The 25,193-nt window shown below is 36.5% G+C and overlaps 2 protein-coding genes across 2 annotated transcripts; one reads left to right on the forward strand and one right to left on the reverse strand.

Moving 5' to 3' along the window:
* Positions 1–1,427: 1,427 nt before the first annotated feature.
* Positions 1,428–10,969, forward strand: LOC309491809 (arf-GAP domain and FG repeat-containing protein 1-like; the record flags this gene model as incomplete). The annotated part of the gene is made up of 10 exons (XM_082190838.1): positions 1,428–1,620; positions 3,196–3,321; positions 4,136–4,207; positions 6,553–6,738; positions 6,904–7,066; positions 7,147–7,226; positions 7,310–7,414; positions 8,956–9,105; positions 9,261–9,346; positions 10,224–10,969. Coding segments are annotated over 10 exons (1,221 nt in total), but the record flags the coding sequence as incomplete, so codon positions are not given.
* On the reverse strand, positions 10,813–24,718 carry LOC309491806 (thiamine transporter 2-like). The gene is made up of 6 exons (XM_082190835.1): positions 24,378–24,718; positions 22,632–23,289; positions 20,963–21,175; positions 13,321–13,513; positions 12,347–12,488; positions 10,813–11,251 (listed from the first exon to the last, which is right to left on the reverse strand). The coding sequence occupies exons 1-6, from the start codon at positions 24,522–24,524 to the stop codon at positions 11,084–11,086; spliced, it is 1,521 nt and encodes a 506-aa protein (XP_082046961.1). The 5' UTR covers positions 24,525–24,718; the 3' UTR covers positions 10,813–11,083.
* Between the last annotated feature and the right edge of the window lie 475 nt (positions 24,719–25,193).

Here is a 25,193-nt window from a genome sequence, read left to right on the forward strand (position 1 = left end):
CACGCCTTTAGCCTGGAGAAGAAGATGGAGTTGGTGAAAAGTAAACTTGCCGCAGAAAAGTAAACTTGCCGCAGGTGAATTCACCGTCGCTACTAGGCCTACAGCCTATTTATATATTTAAAGTTTATTGTTTCAGTTGTTTGTATTGTTAAAAGGCGTGAACATTAAAGGTTGATTTGGATTCGCGTCTGCTGGTCATGATAATACGTGTATGAGAAAAAAAATTCCGACGCGGCGTCGGGCCGCGGGCCAGGTTCGGGCAGATAATTCATGTTGATGTGTCGGGTTACATCGGGTCCGGGCTTTAAAAGCCACGGGCCGGGTCGGGTCGGGTTGTAATTTTCAGGCCCGTTGAGAACTCTAGCTGAAACTAGCAAAAAACACTTGCATTGCGCCGGATGTAAGATAGGGCCCTAAGAGTGCTTTCACACTAGCACGTTTGGTGCACATCTAGGTTCGGTTGACATCAGAGTTTGGTTCATTTGTGTAATGCAAGCACTGTTTTCTGTACTCGGGTGCGGAAAACTCAAACCTACCCAAGTCCGCATGAAAAGGGTGGTCTGGAGTTCGGTTCATGTGAACTCCGGTGCGGTTCACTGCTGATATAATTGCAGTCGTACTAAATTGCGCAAGCAAACCTCTATTGATGACGTATGATTCAATAAATCTGTGTGTTTGTGTGTGTGTTCTCACTCACTTTCCTGATAAGCGTGACTGATGCACTGCAAGCAGAGAGAATACAGAATACTGTCCAGAGAATACATGTATCATTTCTGCTCGCCTTCAGCAAAAATGGGCTCCCGCATTCTTGTGAACATTTGCAGTTATATTCGCAGTAGTAAGATGCAAGTGCCACTTGAAATCAAAATCAAAGGTTAAAAAAACTAAATGTAAAAGTGAGGTGAGCAACTCTATGCATTGTTCCGCCTTCTCTTGCGTCGTTGTTAGAGGTTGTTGTAAATATAGAGATTTATATTTTAAATGAATACTATTCTTTTGAACTTTTGATTCATCAAAGAAACCTGACAGAAAGTATCACGGTTTCCACAAACAACATTCGGCAGCAAAACAGTTTTCATCATTGATAATAATAATAATAATAATAATAATAATAATAAATGTTTCTTGAGCAGAAAATCTGAATATTAGAATGATTTCTGAAGGATCATGTGACACTGAAGAATGGAGTAATGATGCTGACAATTCAGCTTTGCAGCACAGGAATAAATTACATTTTAAAATATATCAATGTAGAAAACTATTATATAAAATTTTTATAATACTTCACAATATTACTGTTTTACTGTATTTTCGATCAAATAAATGCAGCTTTAGTGAGCATAAGAAACGTATTTAAAAACCTTGCCGACCCCAAATTATATTTGTGGTTAAGATTAAATCAATATTGACCATCTTTACTTTCTTAATTCGAGTTTCTGGTCTTATTTCTTCCCTCTCAGTCTCCGGTTGTGTCCCGCGCTCAGCTGGCCCAGCAACAGTATCAGGACAGGAAGTTCGATCTGCTCAGCGAACTGGGTGGCGACATTTTTGCAGGTCCGCATTCGCAGTCCACAGGCAACGCAAACTTTGCCAACTTTGCACATTTCAACAGTCATTCAGGTAAGAACAAACTCGCACTACAACAAACCATCCATTTAAAAAGCAGTACTTTAAGGTTCAAGACAACTCTTAGGGGGATGTGGTCCGGTTTCCCATCATGCTGTACTAGACTTATTGACAGTGTTGCCACGGTCACAAAAACCATAACCACTAATCCTTACTGGCGTCTCTTGAGAGTAATGGTCTTAAGTTTGATCAGTTAATGCCGGTAACCAGGTCCAGAGGGTCTTTATGGCTGGATTTTGAGCCAGTGTTTCTGGGTAGAGGTTTTCTGTTCATTTCATGCATGCATGTAATTTCTTTATTTGTGTCATGTGTCAGTGGGTTTGTTTTAGCAGGTTTGTGTGATTCAACATTGTATCATTCCACTTTACATTAGGGCTGTCAAAATTGCTCAAAAATGACGTTCGAATATTCCCTCTAAAAAACACACGAATATTCGAACTATTCGAACATCTGGTTGCGCATTTTTTCAATGACGCGCATTACGTCAATAACAGGACAAATTAATACAAAGAGACATACATAACTTGTATAGGTAGTTAATTTAAGTTTAAACATATTTGACAATGTATTACCAACACAAAACCAAGTAAATAAACTAATGGCCAAGACCGCAGACCTCAGTCTCGCTCACTCGCAGGCACTCTTTCTCTCTCTCTCTCTCTCTCTCTCGCGCCCTCGCGCTCACGCTCTCTCTGCGCATAACGGTTTAAATGAACAACAATAAGCACATGTTCAGTGCTGATCAAGAGTTTTGTGCAAGCAATTTAAGGTCGCGACTCTTGCCCCAAATATAGCAGGCTTCATTCAGTGATTGAAACAAATGTATTAACATTAATTGAAGTTTTACAGTATAGAACCGACATTGAACGCTCCGAGCGAGCTGTGCTGTGGTAAACATGGAACTTTTCTGTTTAACTTTAAATAAAATGAGGCACACAATTCCGAGAAATGTGACAACAAAGAACTTTTACCCTTAGGTTAATAAAAAATAAAGTGCTATTAAAAAAGAAAAAGGCTACTTACATTATTGGTGCTTGTATTAAAACAAAAGGAAAAACTGACTGCAATTTATTCCATTGTCTTTTAGTGCACTGTCAACTTTCAGCAGTGACGCTGTGCTAGACAGTGCGACTCGTGTGACCTGTCCCTCAGGCAGCGCGCGCGCCCACTCGCAAAGCAGACAGCCGCGCCTCTGTTTCCGCGGGCGTGTTTTTCCATATTCGAAATTCACATTCGAATATTAATTTTCAGGTTCGAATTTCTGTTTTTTAAAACTATTCGAATATATATTCGAATTTAGAATATTCGTTGACAGCCCTACTTTACATCAGCATGTTTAATGTCTTCATATGCAACCAGTGTTTAAGCCAGCTACATTTACAAGATTGTATTTTAACTGAAAATGTGAAAATGAATAGAATTTTTTTAGATTTCCTGACTGAAAAAGAAACTAAATTGGCCTAAACGCTGGACACGTTCATCCCATAGTTTCATTCCTGTTTCTCTGTTATTCCTCATCCCATTTTCTGTTTGTTTGTGTGTGTGTTTGTTTGTGGTGGACCCCAACAGCGCAGAATGTGAATGCTAATGCTAATGCAGACTTTGCCAATTTTGATGCGTTCAAATGTCCTGCTGCTCCAACCACAGCAGCGTTTCCATCAGCGCCACAGGACTCATTTCAGCCCACACAACCAGGTATAACACAAGCTCACAGCCAGGCATATGAACATCCATTCACCTCAAGCCTCCCTTTAAGAAATGACTCCTTGTCCAAGTTGTGCTGTTAACTTAGAAATGTGATTTTCAAAGTCATTCTGTTTGTCTTTTTTTTTTTCATTGCTTATTGTTTACATTGTCGCTTCTCAACCATTCCTTCTTTTTATCAGTGTTGTTTTAATTATACTTTTAATTCTCTCTAATATAAAAAAATATATATTTTTATTATTCTGTCATTTCAGTTCCTCACTTTCAGCTTGGCTTATTTTTCTTCTGTTTTTAAGTTCTGTTTTGTTCAGCGGGAGTGCATTAAATTAATCAAAATATGACAGTAAAGACATTTATAATGTCACAAAAGATTTCTATTTCAAGTAAATGCTGTTCTTTTGAACTTTCTATTCATCAAATAATTATAACAATGTATGTATCACGGTTTCCACAAAAATTATTAAGCAGCTCAACTTTTTTCAGCATTTATAATAATAATAAATGTTTTGTGGGCATCAAATCCGCATATTAGAATGATTTCTGATGGATCGTGTGATACTGAAGACTGGAGTAAATTCAGCTCTGCCATCACCCAAATAAATGACATTTTAAAATATATTAGTGTTATTTTAAATTGTAACAAATTTCATATTACTGTATTTGATCAAATAAATGCAGCCCGTGTGAGCATTAGTCTTCTTTCAACATTCAAATTGACCCCAAACTTTTAATAATTTCTATTACTTTTTCTTTCCTGCTTTTCATACCTGTGCCGTCATTCACTCATTTCCTGTGCGTACGTCAGTGTACAACAGTCTCCCATTTAGTCGCAGTGTGGGCGAGTTTACCTCATCGCTGCCTCCACTGGCCATGCACAGTAAGTCACAGCTTGTGTGTGTGTGTGTGTGTCTTGTGCACACACTCTGTTCATTTGCTGTTTGAAGTGGTTTTCCTGACACTATCATGCAGTGGTGTGAATGAAATCCGATTGTCCTTATATAGCTCCTCAGGAATTCCCCTCTAAGCTGTGTGCTTCTGTTGTTGCTCCTGTGTAGACGGAATAACGTGGATAAAGCTGACCCGTGTTGGGAAAATTCTGTCTTGACAAAACAAGTCTTTATATTTTGTTATAATTTTAATATTAAAAATAAACATAATTTGTATATTCTTAAAATTAATGTAATATAAATGTAATTAAAGAATATAATTATTAGTCACCTTTATTTTTTATTGTGCTTTATACAATACAGATTGTTTGAAAGCAGCTTTACAGTGATAACAGGAAAATGATGCAAACCAAGATCAATTCGGCTGCAAAGTAGCTTTAAAAAGAAAATTGTGTCATTGTTCAGCTCAAGTCAGTTCCGTTGTAAAGATAATCAGTTATTAAATTGGTTAATTTCATCTATAAAGCAGTTTTGCAGAAAACAGTGATGTCATCTTCCAGTTCAGTTCTCATACAACAGCATCAGTACAGTCAAATCAATAATATTGTTGAATATTAAGTTTCCCCAACTATGCAAGCCAGAGTCAACAGTGGCAAGGAACCCGAACTCCATCAGGTGACAGAATGGAGGAAAAAAGGGCCAACGAACGAACACGGTGTGGTTTAATTCCGGGCTGCATCACAAATAAACTGAATTATATAATATGAAAAATATAGAAATTATGTTAATAATTCAATAAAATATTTTTTTGAGCAAATTTTATAATTATTTATGTAATAATTATGATTATTAGGGGCCAATCACCGAAGATAGGCACCTTATTGTCTCCGTTGGTGTTCTTATTATTCTTCAGTTTCTTCTTCTTCTTCCACTCTTGAGTCTAAAGCAGCCCTTAGAACCGCTTGTTGGAAAGTTATGAAATTTGGCACACTGATAGAGGACAGCCTGAACTGTCAGCATGGCAAATTTGGAGTGTCTAGCGCCACCAACTGTCCAAATTTGTACTCACATTTATGCTAATAACTTTTGAACCGTAAGGGCTAGAAACAAAATGTATTTTCTTTGAAAAAACTTTTTTCATCTGATTCCTTTGCTCTGACTTTTTCGAGCTCCTCCTAGGCCGTTACTTCGATATTCATGAAAATTGGAACAGATCATCTTTAGACTATGCCGACAAAAAGGTATGGAATTCAAGTTGATTCGTCAAACCGTTTCCAATAACGGGCAAACGATTTCAACAAAAAGAACGCCAAAATGAACGTGAGGCTATATTTCCGCAACGCTTTAGCGAATTCTGACCAAACTTGATGTGTGTTATGGCAACCATGACCTGAGGCCACCTGCACCGTTTCGGCACAGTGCCACCTAGTGGTCAGGAGATATGAAAATTTTATCTTTTTGCTTATAACTTCTGAATAATTTGTCCAAAAGTCACAAAACTGGTGTCTTTAGATTCGGTGCAGCATTTTTGAGTATACCATATTGGCCATTTTGTCGTAAAATGCTATATTTTATGAACGCATTGGCGTATCGTTGCGAAACTCGGTGTGTGTCTTCGGCACCATGCCCTGACAGTACTAGATGCCGAGAACATAGATACCAATTTTGCTATAGTTGGCCGAACTTCCTGTCTGCCATTTTGATTTTCTTTCAAAACCTACTTTTTCGAACTCCTCCTAGACCGTGTCCGATTTGCACCAAATTCTAGTCAGATTATCTTCAGACTGTGCTGACAAAAAGTTAAAGTTTTTGTATACAGCAGCAACAAAGTTGAGGCATGAAGCCAAAATGACTCTGAGGCTGTATCTCTGCAATGCTTTGTCATGTTGACACCAAAAATGTGTCAATGTGTCTTTGTCACCTTACTCTGACCACACCACATCAAATTGGTCAAAGTGCCATCTATTGGTTGAAAACTTTAAATAAAATAACTAGTGACTGTATTTATGATTTTTCAGGCATTTTGCCTAGTTGGTCTGACACTCCCAGCCATGGTGGCATGACTTATCGTGTTCTTTGTGTCTGGCCCCGATAATTGCTAAATAATATTTATATATTATTAATAAATAAATAATTAATAAATAATTTGGGTTTCCGTGTTTTTAGCTGAGTTTACTGTTCTGTAAAAAAAAAAAAACAGGGTCTGCCCAAAACAAAACGTGTGAAATGGACTTTCTACTGCGTTGTTGGCTCCAAAACAACAAAACTTAGAGGAAACATTGCTCTTTAATCTTTTCTCTCCCTCTGTTGCTCATCTTTTCTTTTCCTTCCTCAGGTAGCTCATCAGGACTAGCTAATCCCAACTTTGCCAACTTCGATAACTTCCCCAAATCGTGCAGTGCTGATTTTCCCTCGTTTAGCTCCACCCAGAGTAACTCTGTGGAAGCAGTCAGTGTCCCTGCGGACCGATACGCAGCCCTGGCCAACCTTGACAACGTATTCGGCACCAAACCTGAACAAGGTGCATTTTCACACACTCTTTACAGCTCATCTCTATCTAGGCTTGATATGAAGTTTTTTAAGCATGACAAATTTTTCTAAATATTTGAAATGCACAACTTTCCAGATAATGCATCTGTATCCTGTGCCGGGGTTTAAAAAAAACAATTTCTGTCTCCCTCCACAGGTACGAGCTCGGCCCCTCCATCAGCAGGTGTGGGTCCGCCCCCTCCACAGGCAGCTCTGTTTGGCGGCGGCGACCGCTACGCTGCTCTAGCTGAACTGAACACGGTCTTTTGCACCTCAGCGCCAAATGTGAGCGGCTACAACACTGCCACCACAACGCAAGGGTGAGACTATAAAGAGACAGGTCTCTTTTCCTCTCATCGTCTTTTTCTCGATCGTGTTGAACACTCTTTCTCTCATTCAGGTCTATGTTTGGATCCTCTACAGCTGTTGCTCCGGCTCAAGCACAACAGGGTTTACCCAGCATGCTTCAGGGTTTTGCAGGTAAACGTCTTTCAGATCTATTGGAGATTTCCATTCTGCCGCCTTCATCGCATCTCCTACATCTCGACTGCGTTTTCTAACAGGGCCTTCAACGAATCCATTCGTCGCTCCCGGGGCTCCGCAGGCCACTAACCCATTTCAGACCAATGGGAGAGGAGCAGCGCCAGGAGTGGGCGTGGCCACAGCAGGTATAGGCGTAGCTTACATGTACCTGCTAAATCTTAGAGTTTAAATAAGTCGATCGGTCAAACCCCGGCGTTTATTCTCAAAGAATCTTCTCTGAATTCAAAGCAGGCTTTGTCCTCTGTTTCGGAAGAGTTTAAGACACGAGAAGCAGCTCTTGTTTTGTGTCTCATTATTTATTTAACACACCAGAGGGCTTTGTGAAGATTTTTAAGTGGGTCAGATACGCCCAGTCTCCATGCTAGGAGCTAACAGCTTGAGATCGCTCTCACACGCGAGATACAAAGGCACCGCAGAAGAGCTGCAGAGATTTCTATATCCCTGCGGCGGATAAATGTTGAGTGTGTGTGTGTGTGTGTTCGTGTTCCAGAGAGAGAAAGAAAAAAGGCAGAAAGGAAAGGCGTCTTTATTTAAATGTGAATAAGGAGGAGAGTTTTGTATATAGGCCACAAATGAGAAAACAAAAGAGCAAGTGCGCTGCGACTGATGGTTTTGTTTGGCTGTGTTCTTGACATGCTGTTCAGACATGATAGGACCCCTGCAGGGTCAGGCTTACACTGCGGCTCACTTTGGTATGTCCATCTCTCTCTTTCCCTCATTTTCTCCCTTATTTCTCTTCCTTTTCTGGGGCTTAGCCTTGACATAGACTAGCAGGATAATATAAACATCACTGACCACAATTCTGCGGTCATCCCGACCTTCTGACCCCATTAAAGAAAGGTGTGCTTGTGTTGTCTGAGGTGGATGAACCCCAGATAATGTATTGTCTTATTATCCTTTGCATTGATATCCCATGTCTTCAGCTGTCACAGAAAATTAACCAAATGCATTTACGTTCAGTAGGCAATTAAAAATTTATATTTCATTACATACAAAATATCAAAGCAAGTGGCATCTGAAAACAAACGATGCCAGATCTTTTATTTTCTTAATTGAGGGCTATCATGTTTTACAGTGTCCAGTCTTCAGTGTCACATGATCCTGTCACTTTTGATCAATTTCAATTTTGTGTATGTTTATATATTATAAACTGTTGTTTGTTCTTCTCTGAGGGCTGTGTATTGTTTCTTTCCTTCTTTTTCTGCTTTAGTCATGATTTGTCATCTGCTCTACCGATTTAGCGCCACAGATTTCTGTACTCAGGACAAAAATAGTCAACATGACCCTATTTACTGTTCTTATTTTGAATGATTCATCAGTGCGTGTCACTTGAGATTGGTCTTCTAAATTTAAAACTAAAATGTAGTAACTTGCTCTGCCTCTTAAACATTTCGCTTTTCGGAGAGTTGGAAAAAAACATTAAGCTCTGTGTCTTAATTTAGTTTGTATGTTTTTTTCCATTGCAATTCCATTTCAGATCCACTGGTAAATAATATTAGGTTAGTTCATATAATATAGTTTAGCTGTTATTTAAAGATTTTTTTTCCAGTGAAGTTAACCTGAAACATGATGTCAGTGCATCTCACCGATTGGCTAAAAAGGAAACTGCATTGAAAGTCACATGTGTGTGTATGTAAGTCAAACTGAGACTCTTTGTGTCCCGTAGCCTCTTTCGGTCCACCGTCCATGAGCATGCCCACTGGTTTTGGAAACGCTGCTGCATATAACCTTCCCACCAGCTTCAGTGGAAACTTCCAGCAAGCGTTTCCTGGACAGCCGTACGCCCAGCCGCACGCGTATCCCCAACAACCCAACGGTAGGGGCTGAGAAAAGATTTTAATGCTGTTACATTAATGCTTTACAATTCAGTCCACCATCATGCAGCTTTTTGTAGAATGTTTCAGCTGTACTTTAGCTATTAAGATTTTCACATGTTCACATTTTTTTGTAGTCACATATTTGTTTTGTTAGGAGGTTTTGCTGCGTTTGGTCAGGGTAAGGTCGCACCATTTGGACAGAACATGACAGCACCTGGAGTAACCAACAATCCCTTCCTGGTAAGTTAAAGAACTCATTTTTGCAATGTTTTTATATATATATAAAGTCTACATTTAATTCCAAATGTTAATTTGAGTCTATTTATTTTACATTTAAAATGTACAATTTGAAGCTAAATCTTTTATTTAGAATTTATTCAGAATTATCAGTTGTAATTAATAATTTATATATTATAATTATACATTTTAAATCTACATTTTATTCCAAATGTTCTTTTTTTTTTTTTTTTTTTTTTTTGCTTATTTATTTTAAATGTTTTATAAAGTTTAAATTTTTATCGCAAATGTTCATTTGAGTCTCTTTATTTATTTATTTTACTAAATATTTTTATTTTGAAGCTATAACTGTTATTTAGAATGAATTGATAATAATGAATTATAATAAAATGTATAATTATAATATATAAATTATTAAAGTTTACATTTAATCTAAATGTTAATTAGACTCATTTTTTATGTATTTATTCATTTGCTTCTTTTATAAAATCTACATTTAATTCCTAATAGTTAGTCTTTAATTATTTATTCATTTTACAAAAAAAACATTTTGAAGTTAAATTTATTAATTTATAATTGTTATACATTTATAATTAATAATTTATGCCTACACTTTATTCCAAATGTTAATTTAATTATATTATTGTTATTTGTTTATTTTATTTATTCTGTATTATTTACAAAATAATTTTATTTTGAATCTAAATTTAATCATTTATAATTAATTAATTATTATACATTGTAATTAATAATTTTAAGTCTAGACTTTATTCCAAATGTTATTTTAAGTCTCTTATTTTTATCTATTTAGTATTTTTTTCCAAAACAATGTTATTTTGAAGTTAAATCTTGAGGTTTTTGTTGATGTTTTGTCTTCCAGGCAGGGGCGCCAGCAGCACAGTTTCCTGCAGGAGGCTCATCCACAAACCCCTTCTTATAGCACTCTTTCGTCCTCCAGCGGGCGACCTGCGACTCGTTCGCACCTCTTGCACTGTTTTGTTCTGCAAGTAGCTTTAAAAAAAAACATCAATTTCTTAAAGAATTTTTTATTGAATTTTAAGAGCAAAAGAATAAGAAAAAAAAAAACAGCAAAACAATAAATACATGATCCTGTCTATGGCAACATCCATAGCAACAGAAAACAAAACATTATGCAGGGTTGTCTGGAGAAAAGGAGCTTTTTTTTTTTTTTTTTTTTGTCATTCCTGTTAACTGGCCTGGAAATCATCTGCACGACGTGGCGGATAACTAAGTTATTGCAAACCTCCTGTTCATGTTAATGCTGCAATTCTGTACATAACTCTTTCATATTAGAAATTGCTAAATTTTAGATCTTTGTGCATATCAGTATTTGTATCTTTAACACATACACACATGTACACACACATATGCTGCATATACGCCGTTGACGTCCGCCATGCTGTGAATAACATTAAGCAAGAATGTGGAATCCCTTTTTTGACATCGCCTTTTTGTGCTTTTGGATTTTATGAGGCAAAAAAGATTGTTTTTTCCATTATGAGGAGTAATGAGAACTCATGAGACTCTGAATCAAGACCACTTATGTTACAGAAATCTAAGTTAATGTGTGTATATGTATATATAAATAAATATATATACAATATATATTAAAATGAATTTTACCAAAAAAAAAAAAAAAGTATATTTTTATGCTGTCCTTCTGTTTGTTCATAATTAAGTGTGATGGCTTAAACCTCTTGTACTTCCTGCTCCTTGTGTTCAGAATTTCGTTCCAGTGATGATTTGAGCATCATCTTCTGCCTTAAAAGTTTCTTCTGGATTCTCTCTCGGTGTTTCCATCTCAGGTTTTCGGCACACTGTAGTATACAAACCCCTCAAGAAGAAAACGATTGCAATAACTGAAAAATATCCCCCGTAGACGGTAAACTGTAAGACAAGTAACACAACAACAGTTTGAATGCAATCACTGTTTTTGTCACATTTTAGTTTTTTAGTTTCACATTCATTATTTACCCAGGGTTACCAATTAATTATGGGTGTTCATATCACACTGTACATTCATAAACCCTGGGTTAATGTTCTTATTTGCATATCTGCGGAGTCAGGGTCATTGATTGGACGATTTTTACTTTATGTACATAAATACATGTTACACATTGCCGACTGTACTATTTTTTTTTTTTTCTGAATGGACTTTTTGAAGTTAAGAATGAAACGGTATCTTCTATACTCCATTTGACAGAGTTTGATTCTTTTCCTATCAAATGCTAAATCGGCTGTTGATATACATATCGTGTTTTCGTGACTGTTCAAAGCACATGAAGCTGGTGATTGGTTGTTTAAATTAGGTTACGTTTACAGGACAACGATGTACTGAAAACAAACGTTTTTTCTTTGCATTTTTCGCATACAGACGACAACGTTGTCAAAAAAAAAATCCTGCTCACACCGATCCACGAAAATTACTAAAAACACTGTATTCTGCTGCCAGGCCAGTAGGTGGCGATGCCACTTTTTAAAGGAACAAATTCGCGTTTTTGTGGTTTACACGGAGACAATAACGGTATCGTTTTCAAAGACTTGCGGGCCCCCAAAACACAGTTGTCGTGTAAATGAATGGCCAAAACGCATAAAAAGTGTTCAGTTTTTAGTTGAAAACGGTGTCGTGTAAACGGATCCCTTAGTTCAACTTTTAAAAAGCTCGTTTCTAGACCCTGCCACTTTTTTTTCTTTTCTTTTTTCACTGCACAGACCTCCATTTCGTGTGTGAATCGCTCCTAACATCGCAACCTTTCACACTGCACATCATTTCAAGCAGTGCCAACCCCACTCCGGAGCAGGGTTTCACAATCCTGGGTAAAAAGCGGTGCTAAACCCACTTCTGAATTGTTCCTTTACCCGGGGTTAAGCGCAGTGTGAAAAGCCCTAGTGTTTTGTATCCAATAGAAATTTAGCATCTGTGTCATGCTGTTGTTTACCATATAAAATAATTTGGATTTACATAAAAGAGTGTAACCTCACCTGTGTGACAATATCCAGACCAAGCCCACTGCTATCCACCACCACAGAGGTGATGATTGTCTGGAGGACCAGAGCACAGAAGGTGTTGGCTCCGAACACAAGGGCGTAACGCTCCATGTTCAACCCCGCTGCTATCTGGAACCTATGAGACAAAGGACATGGAAATGATTGTGCATTCACTGGCTTAATGCTGTTTAAGGAAGAGCGGATTTGAGTGTAGATATGTTCTCTTTTCTTCCTGCTGTTTAATTTAGTGTAATATTTCATTCAAATATCTAATATCGTTGGCTAAAGTTGTTTTGTGCGAGTGCAATCTGTATAAATCCTTATCCTGTAATGAGAGACTGGAAAAATAATGGATATTTATTAGGGAACCCTGTGATGAGTTTTTGAAATTTACTGAGTTGTCACCGTCAATGAAAACTATTAAATATTAGGGAATTTTATAATTGTAATTTCCAGACCTGAGAAATTCTTGAAAGTTAAGACCATATTTTAATTATCTATACATTGCCCTTTATGAGTGCAAGGTTGCTATAATTATTTTCATTATTTGACAGTTATTTGAAATTTATACTTTAAAACATCATTAAACACATCTGATTCTACCATTAACAGGCTTTTTTTTTTTTTTGCCCTCTTAACCTTTGAAATATGTACTTTTTTATGGCATCTAGCCTACTGTAAAGAAGGTGTATAATGCTTTACATCATCAGGTTTCAACTAAAATAAATGGATCTGAAACTTGACTATCAGCATTACAGGTCCAAAATCTTTACCATTGCTCCAATTAAGGTGAAACGGCAAGTGGTCAGATAAGATAATACACATTTCTGAAGTTTGAAGCAGGAATAGATTATTTTCAGCAAAATGTGCTTCATGATAACATTTAACTTACTAAGAAATACACTTCATCTGAGCTGGGTATGCAAGCAGGTGCTTATAAGTCGTCACATATTTTGGACAGGACTTACATGGCAATGGTGATGAGCAGCATGTACAGGCTCTTAAAGATGATGTAGCCACAGTAGCAGACCCAGATGTTGGCGCTGAAGACCATAGCGAAGAGAGCACCGGCCTCCAGGGCAGAGAGCGCTCCCAGAGCCATCTCACCCCAGCGAGACCAGTCTGTAGATGCAAACCCGATCCCGTACGCCGCCGCGGCCCCTGTGGTGCAGACAGTGATGATGGACAGTAAAGTACCGTTGCCACGCGATCGGGAGTTTTGCGTGGGGGCGAAAAAGTTTTGCAGATTTCGGTCGTGTTCAAGTTGGTCAGGCGATGACCAACAGAAAAAAGCTTGTTTTGAAACTGACTATATTTGAGCGGTGCTTTACAGCATACTGTTATTTTGCCGCAAATGTGACCGCACCTAACCCTCTGGTGTTCTGCGGTCATTTTTGATTTTTTTTTTCTTCTTCTTCTTCTTCATCGGAATGGTACGAAACTTGGTAAAGGTTTTGGCACTTAACCTACTGTGTGAACACACACACAAAAAAATCATGGACATGATTCGAACAGGTTAAATGGTCTTGAAAAAATTGTCGCAATACTCTATTGGTGGGGTGGTATAATGGCCTTTTCACAAGATGTAAAATAAGTCTCTAATGTCTAAGTGTGTATGTGAAGTTTTAGCTCAAATTACCCACAGATATTTTTACATAGCATGTTAAAATTGTCACTTTTTGAGGATGAGCAAAAACGCACAGTTTTTGTGTCTGTCCCTTTAAATGCAAATGAGCTGCTGCTCCCGGCACAGAGGACGGAGCCTCACACAGACACACACTGAAAATTGTTAAAACTTCTAGCCTTTTATGTTCAAACCGGAGTCAGACAAAGATGAAGAGAATCAAGAAGAAGTGACAACATGTAAAAAGCAACAGGACATTTCTGAATGGTTAGTTGATGAATTTATGTAGCTTACACTCAAAAAAATGTTTTGTTCAATTTCATTAATTAAAATGAGCATATACGACACAACCCTTCATAGAAATGATTCCAGCTTAATTTCATTAAATGTAATCAATGTAATTTTTTTTAATTGAGTCAACATGAATATTTTTCGTTCGTCTTAACCGGATGTCACTCAAAAAACGAATTTTGGCCTCTCGTTAAAATAATTAATTAAAATAAGCAAAAGTAACACGATTGTTTAATATTGTCACAACTTAATTTAATTGTGTTCAATCAACCTAATTAATTTGTGTGAAAACTACATGAATCATTGTTGTTGACATCTAACTGGGCAGTGGATCTGTAGTTCCCAGCATGCTTTGCAAGGGACTGCATTATTAAGAGGGTCAATTTAGGGAAAAAGTGTTATTTTATGTGTTTTTCAGTAAATGGAAAGATGTTGTTAGTTAATGTTAGTGTTTAATGTTCAGTTATGTTAGAAACTTAGCGGACTTTCTGTAATGTTTTTGAATTTTGTGGTTACCATTATGCAGAAGAGTGGCGACTGTGTTTAGGCTGTGGGCTCATTATTACACTATATGTGCATTAAACCTCGTGTTCAGGCTGTGGGCACTCAGCATACACTATGTGTAAACCTCACTCGCAGACCTGCACAAGTAATATTATATTACTATGTACAAAATGGTTATAATTCAATTGAATACTAGTTGTGTCTATTATTAGAAGTGACCGTAGAGTCAAATTAACTAAAATTATAATGTTGGTGATTTAAGGCAGGACAAAAACTAAATGTAGTTACTAGTTAACCCCTTAAACCCTGAGGCCATTTTTGGAGTTTTTTGTCTGAGTGACACACAAAAAAGTAAAGACTCATAACTTCAAAACTATAGAGAGGAGAGTCAAAAGGTAGATATCATTTGTTAGGAAACTTTTTATATTTTTAGAAAATATAAATTTTTATTACTTTTGGACAATCTAATGCTGAGAAAATGCTGATAAAAGACAAAAATATTAATATTATTTTTTAATAATTTACATATCTTTCTTATTTGAAATGCAATAATTCAGGAAGGAAATATGGTGGCAAAATAATTCTTTTTTTGTGATGTTCCCCTATGTGTGGTCTGCGTCTGGATCGTTATTTTATGATGATAGCATAAAGTAATCCAAAGTTACAGCACTTGGAACAAAGGGAGCCTTTTTGTTTAGTCCTCACACATTTGGAAGGCAATAAAAAAAATGAGTTTTCTTAGTGACATACACAAAACTAAAGACTCATAACTTCAAAACTATAGCAAGGAGATTCTAAAGGTAGGTATCGTTTGAAAGAACACTTTTCAAATTTTTTGAAAATATACATTACATTACATTTGGACATTCTCCTGCCGAGAAACTGCTGATAAAAGACAAAAAATATATATAATTTTTATAATGATAATGCATATCTTTCTTATTTGACATGGAATAACTCAGGAAGGAAATAAGGTAGAAGGAAAATTCTTTTTTGGGAAAGTCCCTCTACATATGAGCTGCATCTGGATAAAATTTTGTGGTGATTGGATAAAGCAATCAAAAGTTATAGCATTTGGAACCAAGATAGCCTTTTTGTTGAGACCTTGACGCCCCCTCATGGGCATTTTTAAAATTGTTTCACCATGAAGAATATCTTGTCATAAAAGCAATAGATTAAGTTAATTTTGGGCTCATTTTAATTGTATTAATATGCTGTAAAAAATGAAGTGCAATTTTCAACGATTTTTGAATGTTTCATGAGATGTATGAGTTTTTTGACACATTGCAGTACATAGTACAAAAAACTATTTTATAGATTATGAAAAAAAAAATTCTATTTATCAACAAATAACTCAGCAGTACTTAGGAGTTTTTCGAATTGACTACATTCACTGTAAAGTTCAGACTCTAAGCTTTCAAATGACACCAATTTTGTTTGAATCAAGGCAATATTTTTGAAAAATATGATAATTAATATTTTCGCAGCTAGGTGGCGTCTGTGGGGCGTCTGCGGGCGGTACACTCCGGTTGAGAGAGACTAGTCAGCACTCGTTCAGAGTTGATCGAAGTGGTTGGATGCATTAAAAAGCTGAGATTCTAAGCTTTAATATGATACATATTTTGTGTTATTCCACGTTTGAAATCGAGCACGGATGGTTCCGGGAAAACTGGAAAACACTTTGCACCCCGGGATGATGAGAGACTTGTTTTTTAGCCAAGTATGCATCACTTCGTGAGAAATATCTCGTGATCAAAGCAATGGATTATGTTGTGTTTGGGCTCTTTGTAATCGTGAGAATCTGCTGTCAATAAAGATGTGTGGTTTTTCACAATCCATGCATGTTTCATTGAGTTATGAGCTGAAACGTCACATCAAAACAACATCGCATCACTGCTATTGCTACTTCATAGATCCGCCTGTGCTATTTTTTGTGTTAGAACGCCATAAGGAATATCTTTAGATCTGAGTGATGGATTATGATGAGTTTGGGCTCTTTTTAATCTTAACAATCTGCTGTAAATAATGATGTGCCATTTTCCACAATTGATGCATGCTTCATTGAGTTATGAGTTAAAACGCGACAAGTGCTACATCTATAATAAATGCTCTATGCGCGCCGGTGGTGGTTCGTGTGTTACAACTCCCACGAGGAATATCTTTAGATCTGAGGGATGGATTTTTATGAGTTTGGGCTCTTTTTAATCGTGAGAGTCTGCTGAAAATAATGATGTGCATTTTTCTACGATCTGTGCATGCTTTGTGAAGTTATAATTGAAAACCAAACGCGAGTGCTTCATGAGTGTATACTAGGATAGGCGCGTCTGAGGTATTGTTTGTTTTAGAACGCCATGAGGAAATATCTTTAGATCTGATTGATGGAATATATTAAGTTTGGGCTCTTTGTAATCGTGAGCTCCTGCTGTAAATAACGATGTATAATTTTTCATGATCGGCGTATATTTCATGAAGATACGAGTAAAAAGGCCAAGTCTAAGCTACCTTGCTAGGCTACGTGAATCAGTGTTTTTTTTGTGTTTTAGAACTCCATGAGGAATATCTTTAGTTCTGAGTGATGGATTATGTTGAGTTTGGACTCTTTTTAATTGTAAGCATCTGCTGTAAATAATGATGTGTCATTTTCCACAATTGGAGCATGTTTCATGAAGTTACAAGCGGAAATGTGTCTAAAATGCAGCATCCATATATGGTTTACACATGGGTCTCTTAAGGGGTTATTTTACAAAAACCTTGCTCAAGTTTATTAAAAACCCTGGAACAATTATGCTTGTTGTATTCTACTCATTGAGACCTTTCAAATGACATATGACACAGGACTATCTGAGCTGTATGATGTTTTTGACATATTGCAGTATGTGGTACAAAAAAGTAGTTTATAAATTATGAAAACATTTTTTTTCTATTTATCAGCAAATAACTCAGCACTACATTGGAGTTTATCAAATTGGCTACATTCATTGTAAATTTCAGACTCTAAGCTTTCAAATGACATCTATTTTAAGTTGATCCAGGTAATATTTTTGAAAAAAAATTATGATTATTAATTTTGCAGCTAGGTGGCGCCAACGGCGGGTACACTCGTATTTAGTGGAATAACTCTGCAATCATTAGGAGTTGATCGAAGTAATTAGATGCATTAAAAAGCTGAGATTCTAAGCTTTAAAATGATACCTATTTTGTGTTGTTCCATTCAGTGGTTGCTTAGTAATTTGATTATGAATATTTTTCATGGGGTGGCGTCCCGCCGGCGGGACGCTTAGGGTTTAAGGGGTTAAAGGTGCTGTAAGCGATGCTGGGAGTCGTAACTTCTTGTTGACATTCGAATTGTTGTCAAACAAAACGGAGGCTAGCTAGACCCTCCCTCCTCCTCATCCCGTCTCCTCCCTCCTCCCCTCCCTTCCGGCATAAAGGAAAGTCTAGTCACTACAAACAAAGTTAAGTTTTACTGAGTTTACATTGTTTACAAGTTTACATTGAATACTTCATTCAATGTGTAATGTCGCCAAGTTAGATAAAGGGTTTTATATATTGCAGAACAGAATGCAGAAAAAGAGAAACATTATTTTAAAATCGTTTCGCCACCTGAAGCTATAACTATAGCTCCCATACAAGGACGCAATAATAGCAAGATAACGTTAGCTTCGCGTTTCCCAGTGAGAATAAACAACGGCGGCGTCGTAAACAAATTTAGTCAAAGTTGTCAACAGCCTATAAATGAACATTCAAATTCATAACAAAGAGTGGATGAAAACAATCATTCACACAAATTGTCGCCCTACTGTGAATTTGCTTGATCATTTACAATAGAGATTGATCGCTAGCTGCTAGAAACATAACGTTATATGTTGTATTCACCAAAGCTAACGCTGACTGCATAGTTCTAGCTAATTACATCCTTGACCTTGTGTTGGTTTGGCGAACATGAACGTCAGTTTAGAAAGAAATATGGATTTACCTGTTCTGCAAAAACAGAGCAACTGAATGTGGATCGGAAGCCCTTCTGCCGGCGGAGTTCTCGCCACCTTTCGAAGTTTTTTCCGATGTAAATTCGGTATTTCGCGCGTTCCTTATCCTCGTCCCTTATCCTTGTCCCTCTTCTTTGCAATTTGTTAATCGGAACGTCGTCTCTTTGGTCGTGTGTCGGCCATAATTCAAACTTCCCTCTTCATGCTTCTCTCTCCTCCACACCCCCTTCATGTGCACGCGCACTAACCCCCAAACCACACCCCTCAAATACTTCTTGTCGGTGATTGGCTGGAGCACTGTTTGTTGTGTTTCATGGTGCGGGTGAGCCCAGTTTGTTTTTGTTGCCGTTTGTGGAGCCTGTGGTGTCTAGAGAGACCGCGTTTTTTTACAGTGTGTTCAGGGGACAGGCAGCTAGCGGATAGTGAGGAGATGTTTGCTGTATGTGACAAAAAATGTTTGGGCCTAAAAAACGCGTGGCATCGCTTACAGCACCTTTAACCTGACAAAACTTTGTCTAGCAGGAATGACTAAATTAATTTAAATTCATACAACAAGATTACAACAAATTATTTCAAACTAATTCCATTTTGTTGGAAAAATGTAATTCAATTTCGTGGAAAACCTTTCCTTAATTTAATTAAATTCGTTCAACAGATTATTTTTTGAGTGTATGTGTAGTTATCTTCTAGTCATTGATTAGCATATTCTGTCATGATAATCTATAAATCGCGTTCCCCGGGGGCGGGGTTTATGTAAATTTTTTGGGTTAGTGATGTCACTAACCCGGGAGGAATGTCGTGTAGTCCCTACCAGCCGGTTGTTGTAGTCCTTAAAAAGCAATTTCTTTAAAAGCAAATATCTCACTTCGCTTTGAACTTTGAGCGTTGTAACTTTGCAGATGTTGTTTATGCTCAAACAGCAACATTACACACTAACTAAAGTTAGAAAAGTGAAATCATAATTAACCACCCCTTTAATGGGAGATGAATTTCACCTAGTGAAAACTTTTGGTACTGCAGCTAAATAAAATCTTACTGAAAGCAAATTTTTTTAGATATCAGGCTCAAATTTTGAACACAACTTGTTTAAATTTATGGCTTTGATTTTCTTACAGTTTTAGAGTAAAACATGTTTTTGAAAATATATATTTCATATAAAAAAAATTCAGAATAATAACCGTAAAATTCTGTAACTTTTTTTACGTTCACTTTTTGAAAAACTGTTTTCACTTCAGCAATAAACTGCCAAGTGTCATCTTTGAAAAGAGATCAAACTTAAGTCTCTGCTCTAAAGCATTCAAGATTTACAACAGTTTAAGTTGGAAATTTAATTTTCAGGTCTATGCTCAAAAAGTTAATAAATGGATTAAAAGAATAAATGGAAAAAAAGAAATAAAAATGTGCTAATTTTTGACCGACACTCAAAGATAACGAGAAGGTTAAAATGACAAAATGACGAAAATTTTGACTTTAGAATTTTAATAAAAATTCCACTTGCAACTCTTCTCTTAACTGATTTACTGGCGTCACTCACATGAGATCACACACAGCAATAGAGTGCAAGACAAGTGCAACAGTCAGTTGCAAGCCGTCAGCCCGCATTATTTCAACTTAGTTTTAAAATAAATGTGTTTAACAGCGGAATTCGTGGTATAAAACTACATTACCCATGATGCTGTACAGACAATTACACCAATCAGTCAAAACAAGAAAAACATGCCAAAGAGCTCTTTAGCCCCGCCTATATATATTGTTTATATATAGCCTATATAGCTATAATCAACCTTTTTAAATGCGTAGTTTTATATTTCTCCATCATTTTTTATTTGATTATGCAGTTCGCAATGCTTCATGGGATTGTAGTTCTTTCCCTCACTAAAGCTTTTAAGTATACAGTCTTGCACCTTTGTATTTTTGTCAGATTTTCAAAGACTTTTTCCTTCAAATCAAAGTTTGTAGTGTTATGATTTACCTCATAGCTGGTTGGCTTGGAAATCCCTTTTGTAGAAATGAATGGAAAAAATACTTCCGGAACCAGCACAACTTAAAAAGTGGGCGGGCACTCTCTCCCCTACATTTATTTCTTGTTTGAGAAGCAGTTTCACTCGGATATACGTCACAATAGGGAAGAAAAATCTATCACAATAAAGTTCAACTTTATCTAAGTTCATAACAAGTATAGGCCTAAGTGTCCCTTGTACTCACCAAAAAGGTTTGAGAGGGCCTCCACTCCTCCATTGTAGACCGTGAAGTTACTAGACGGCTCCACATGCTCCCACAGAGACTGGACGTAGTTCACCGTCTGGTTGTAGCCGCAGGTAGACAGTGCCCACCACGCTGACCAGATAAGCAGCGTACGGGAGGAGTAACACTGCAGGAAATCCCCCCACAACCGGAGCAGAACATCACCACAGCCACCTGGGATATTATCAGGACAATCAGACCTCCACTAAGATCATGTGGAGTCATTTAACTGTTTAATATGTATTTGTTTAGTTTAGTCATTTTATGGAATCAGCTTTCCAATGCAAGACAGTTTATTGTCTTTTATAGAGATGTGCAGTTTGTAATCCTTAAAATCAGCATGAAATAAAAATTCACCCTTTCTATTTTCTAAATGCATCTTAATGATCTTATTGTGAATGTTTCATCCATGCATGTTTCGGCAGACAGACTTTACGTTACAAAAAAATTTGTAGTTCAAGTTCATTTTAAGTCTACATAATAAAGTTCAAGTATATTTTAAGTATACTTTATGTAGTAAGTAGTATACTTGTTAGTGTACTGTTTCAATACTACCTGGGACTAAATTGGCCCACTTTGTAGTGTATAAGTATAGTTTTAAAGTATACTTAAAGTGTAACAGTAGTAAACTTTGAGTACTGCTTTACAACAACCTTTTACGTTTGTACTCTATTGATAGTTTAGTTGTTATATACTTGTAGTACATTTTTTAGTTTACGAAAGTACACTTTGAAGTATACTCGCAGTAAACTACTAGTTTAGAAGTTTTATACTGCATGTATACCCAAATATACTTAGATATTTCTGTCAGCATATACTTGTGTAATTTTATATACTTGTGTATACAACTACCATAAAAAGTTCGATTTTTATACATTTTATTCATTAAGATAATCTTCACAACTTTAACGGATTTTGAAGCCTTAATGCAATTGTCGGAATTAAACAAATAGTTACACTAAAAAAATATATGATCAAAAAGTTATAACAACATATGTTTTTACACTGCTTTAACAGTGTACTTTTTCCCCCTTTTTTTGTCAGTTTTAATGTAATTTAAGTTTAAATGACTTAAACATCCAAGTTGATTGTACTTAAAAATTTAAGGCAGCAACTTTTTTAGGAACTACACCAGTCACATGACTCCAATAAGCTTCTGAAAACTCTGAACAACTTCTGAAAGTTGGAAAGTTTGAGTTAGAATTGTTTGCAAGAGTGCAAGTATAAATACAACAATGCTGTAAAAGCAGACTACAGAGTAGATGAGTTTTCATGTTCAGTGTGATGTTTAACCTCTGGAAGCTCTGTAGTCCCATTTAGCCACTTGTTAGCAACTGCCTTTTTAAGACACATAAAAGCTTAATAAAATAAGGAGTGGGCTATTACTGATGTATTTTTATGTCGCAGAATAAAACATGAAAATATCTTGCACTTGTGTTCACCACAGACCTTATTTCAGGCATTTAACCAAAAAACCCATTGACTTTGAGACAATGGATCCAAAAGTGCAAAAATGCATCTTATTTCTTGGTTTTAGGACTAATTCCTGCAGCACTCTATTAGCTTCTACCCCAGTGACACAATATTAGCCATGTGATATTACTAATATGGCAGATTTGAGTAGTCCTACCTGTCTTGGAAATGTTTGCACTACTATCACACTCATTGAAACCTTCCAGTATTTCCTGCTTCGGTTTGGATCCATCCACCTCTACGGCATCTTTTTGGTCATTGCTCTGAAGATCCACCTCTGTCATAGACCCTTCCTCGGGTTCCAGATGTTTAACTGTCTCAACATGCCCTTCACCATCAGTCTCTCTACTAGCTCTGCTCCTTTGGTGGAAGAACATGCTTGTCTTAGGCATTGGGAGAAGAATTGAGGAGATCAACGCAACGGCGGTGAGAACAAGTGTAAACACTAGAATGTAGCTGTAGGACATCAGTTCAAAAGAGACTAGGACCTGGCCTAACACTGAACCCACGGTGTAGCCCAGCAGCTGTGCGGTCCGGCAGTACGAGGTGGCTTTCAGGTAGTGCTTCAACTCCACCATGCTGTAGATGTACGTGAAGTAAGCAACGTCACACGACGTCACCACTCCATATGTAAACTGCACAGCCTGCATCTCTCGTACACCCTTACACCACAGTATCATTGCCGTGGTGGCAAACAGGACTAAACACTGGAAGACAACCACGGGTTTGTAGCGTAGCCAATCAGTGAGGAGGAAGACAGGAACCAGCACTGTCAGGTAAGAGTACGTCCACACTGGGAATATCTGATTGGTTACCTTGAGGAGGAAAAAAACCAGCTACTTACCACCAACAACAAACAAGATTTATTGCACAAATCTTAATCAGTAATCAAATTGATTCCTGCAACAACAACAAAAAAACACTTGTAGCCTATAATTAATTACTATAAATATAATACAAGACAAAATATATTGGAAATAATATAGAAATAATATTATTATACAAATAATGATATACAATATGTAAATAAAAAATAATTATAATTTTTTAAATAAATATATCATGTCACAATTCTGTTACTATTTGAAATGCCATGTCAACTTGTCAAATATAGATTTTTTTATAGAATATTATTTCTATCCACTATTTTACAGCAGTGTACAGAATTTAGAATTTTATTGCACAAATCTAAATCTAACTATATCAGAATTACAATAATTGATTCATGCAAAAAAAAATGCATGTATCCTATTATTAATTAATATATTTACTAAAGAACAAGAAAAAATATATAAATAATAATATTATATAAATAATAAATAATAATATGTACAATATATTAGTAAAACAAATCATTTTAATTCTAATTTGAAATATTGTTTCTATCCACTGCACATTTTATAACAGTATATATACTTTTTTATTGTACAAATCTAACTCAGTAACTATATCAGAATCACAATAATTGACCATAAAAGGTTATGCTTTCTCTGTCATTAATTTTGCAAATGAAGGCAAAGTTGACCCAAAAATGAAATTTCAGTCATTTCTGTAGGCCTACCCTCATTCTAAATCTGTCACTCTCTTTCTTCTGTGGAACATGTAAGAAGATATTTTGAATGTTTTGAACTTTTTGTCCATACAATTAAAATCAGTGGGATTCAAAACATCCATTGTCTTTCATTGTATGGACAAAAAAACACTTAGGCCTATTAGACCTTTTTAAAAATATCCTCATTTGTGTTGCACAGAGGCAAGAAAGTACAGGTTTGGAATGACATGAGAGTGAATATGACAGAATTGGAATTTCTGCAGTGCACTATCCCTTTAACAACATGAGTCATGCAGTTAGATTTGGAAATCCAAAAACATTAAGTTAATAATTAAACTTTGGTTACTATACCTGCTCAATGGTTAGGTTCTTGTCTGGTCCAGTTAGGAATGGAATGAGAAATGGTTCTAAAGGCTTTACTGTGCTGAAGAACCCATAGATGCATAACAGAGAAGTGGGATACTTCCAGTCCCTCATCCACCGCTTCAGAGTGTCCATATTCACAATCTGTAGGTTATTAAAAAACGAACACTTAATTTTACTTTTGTAGCATGCACTGTTTACCTTTGCCGGTGTGTGAGATCTGTTTTCATGGAAATACTGTTCCTCTCTTAAGATAATCAGCACACACTGAGTGTGAGACTCTCTGCGTGTGTGTGTGTCTGTATATGCTGTAAATGAGCAACCAGTGAGCAAAGTTCTGCTTAGATTATTCTGATTACACCTTAATTCTGAGCATTACTGTTATTCACCAGATAATGAAACATGCAATAGCCAAACAAACTATTTTAAAGGGGTGGTTGATTTTGATTTCACTTTTCTAACTTTAGTTAGTGTGTATGTTGCTGTTTGAGAATAAACAACATCTGCAAAGTTACAACACTCAAAGTTCAAAGCAAAGGGAGATATTTCCTTTTAAAGAAATTGCTTTTTAAGGACTACAACAACAAACGGCTGGTAGAAACTACAGTAGCTTCCTCCCGGGTTAGTGACATCACCAACCCTACAATTTACATAAACCCCGCCCCCGTGAACGCGATTTATAGATTATCATGACAGAATATGCTAATCAATGACTAGAAGATAATTACACATAAGCTACATAAATGCATCAACTAACAATTCAGAAATGTCCTGTTGCTTCTACATGTTGTCACTTCTTCTTGA

The sequence above is a fragment of the Leuciscus leuciscus genome (assembly GCF_965113295.1).
Source record: "Leuciscus leuciscus genome assembly, contig: HAP1_SCAFFOLD_592, whole genome shotgun sequence".
In the NCBI taxonomy this organism is placed as follows: Eukaryota; Metazoa; Chordata; class Actinopteri; order Cypriniformes; family Leuciscidae; genus Leuciscus; species Leuciscus leuciscus.

What these genes read in the sequence shown, in the direction of transcription:
- LOC309491806 (XM_082190835.1), bottom strand. Translation starts at nt 24,524, where the DNA reads ATGGACACTCTGAAGCGGTGGATGAGGGACTGGAAGTATCCCACTTCT. An exon ending in CTGCTCATCACCATTGCCAT is followed by an intron (nt 12,489 to 13,320) that starts GTAAGTCCTGTC and finishes TTTGTCTCATAG; the next exon opens with GTTCCAGATAGCAGCGGGGT. An exon ending in GTCTGGATATTGTCACACAG is followed by an intron (nt 11,252 to 12,346) that starts GTGAGGTTACAC and finishes CTTGTCTTACAG; the next exon opens with TTTACCGTCTACGGGGGATA.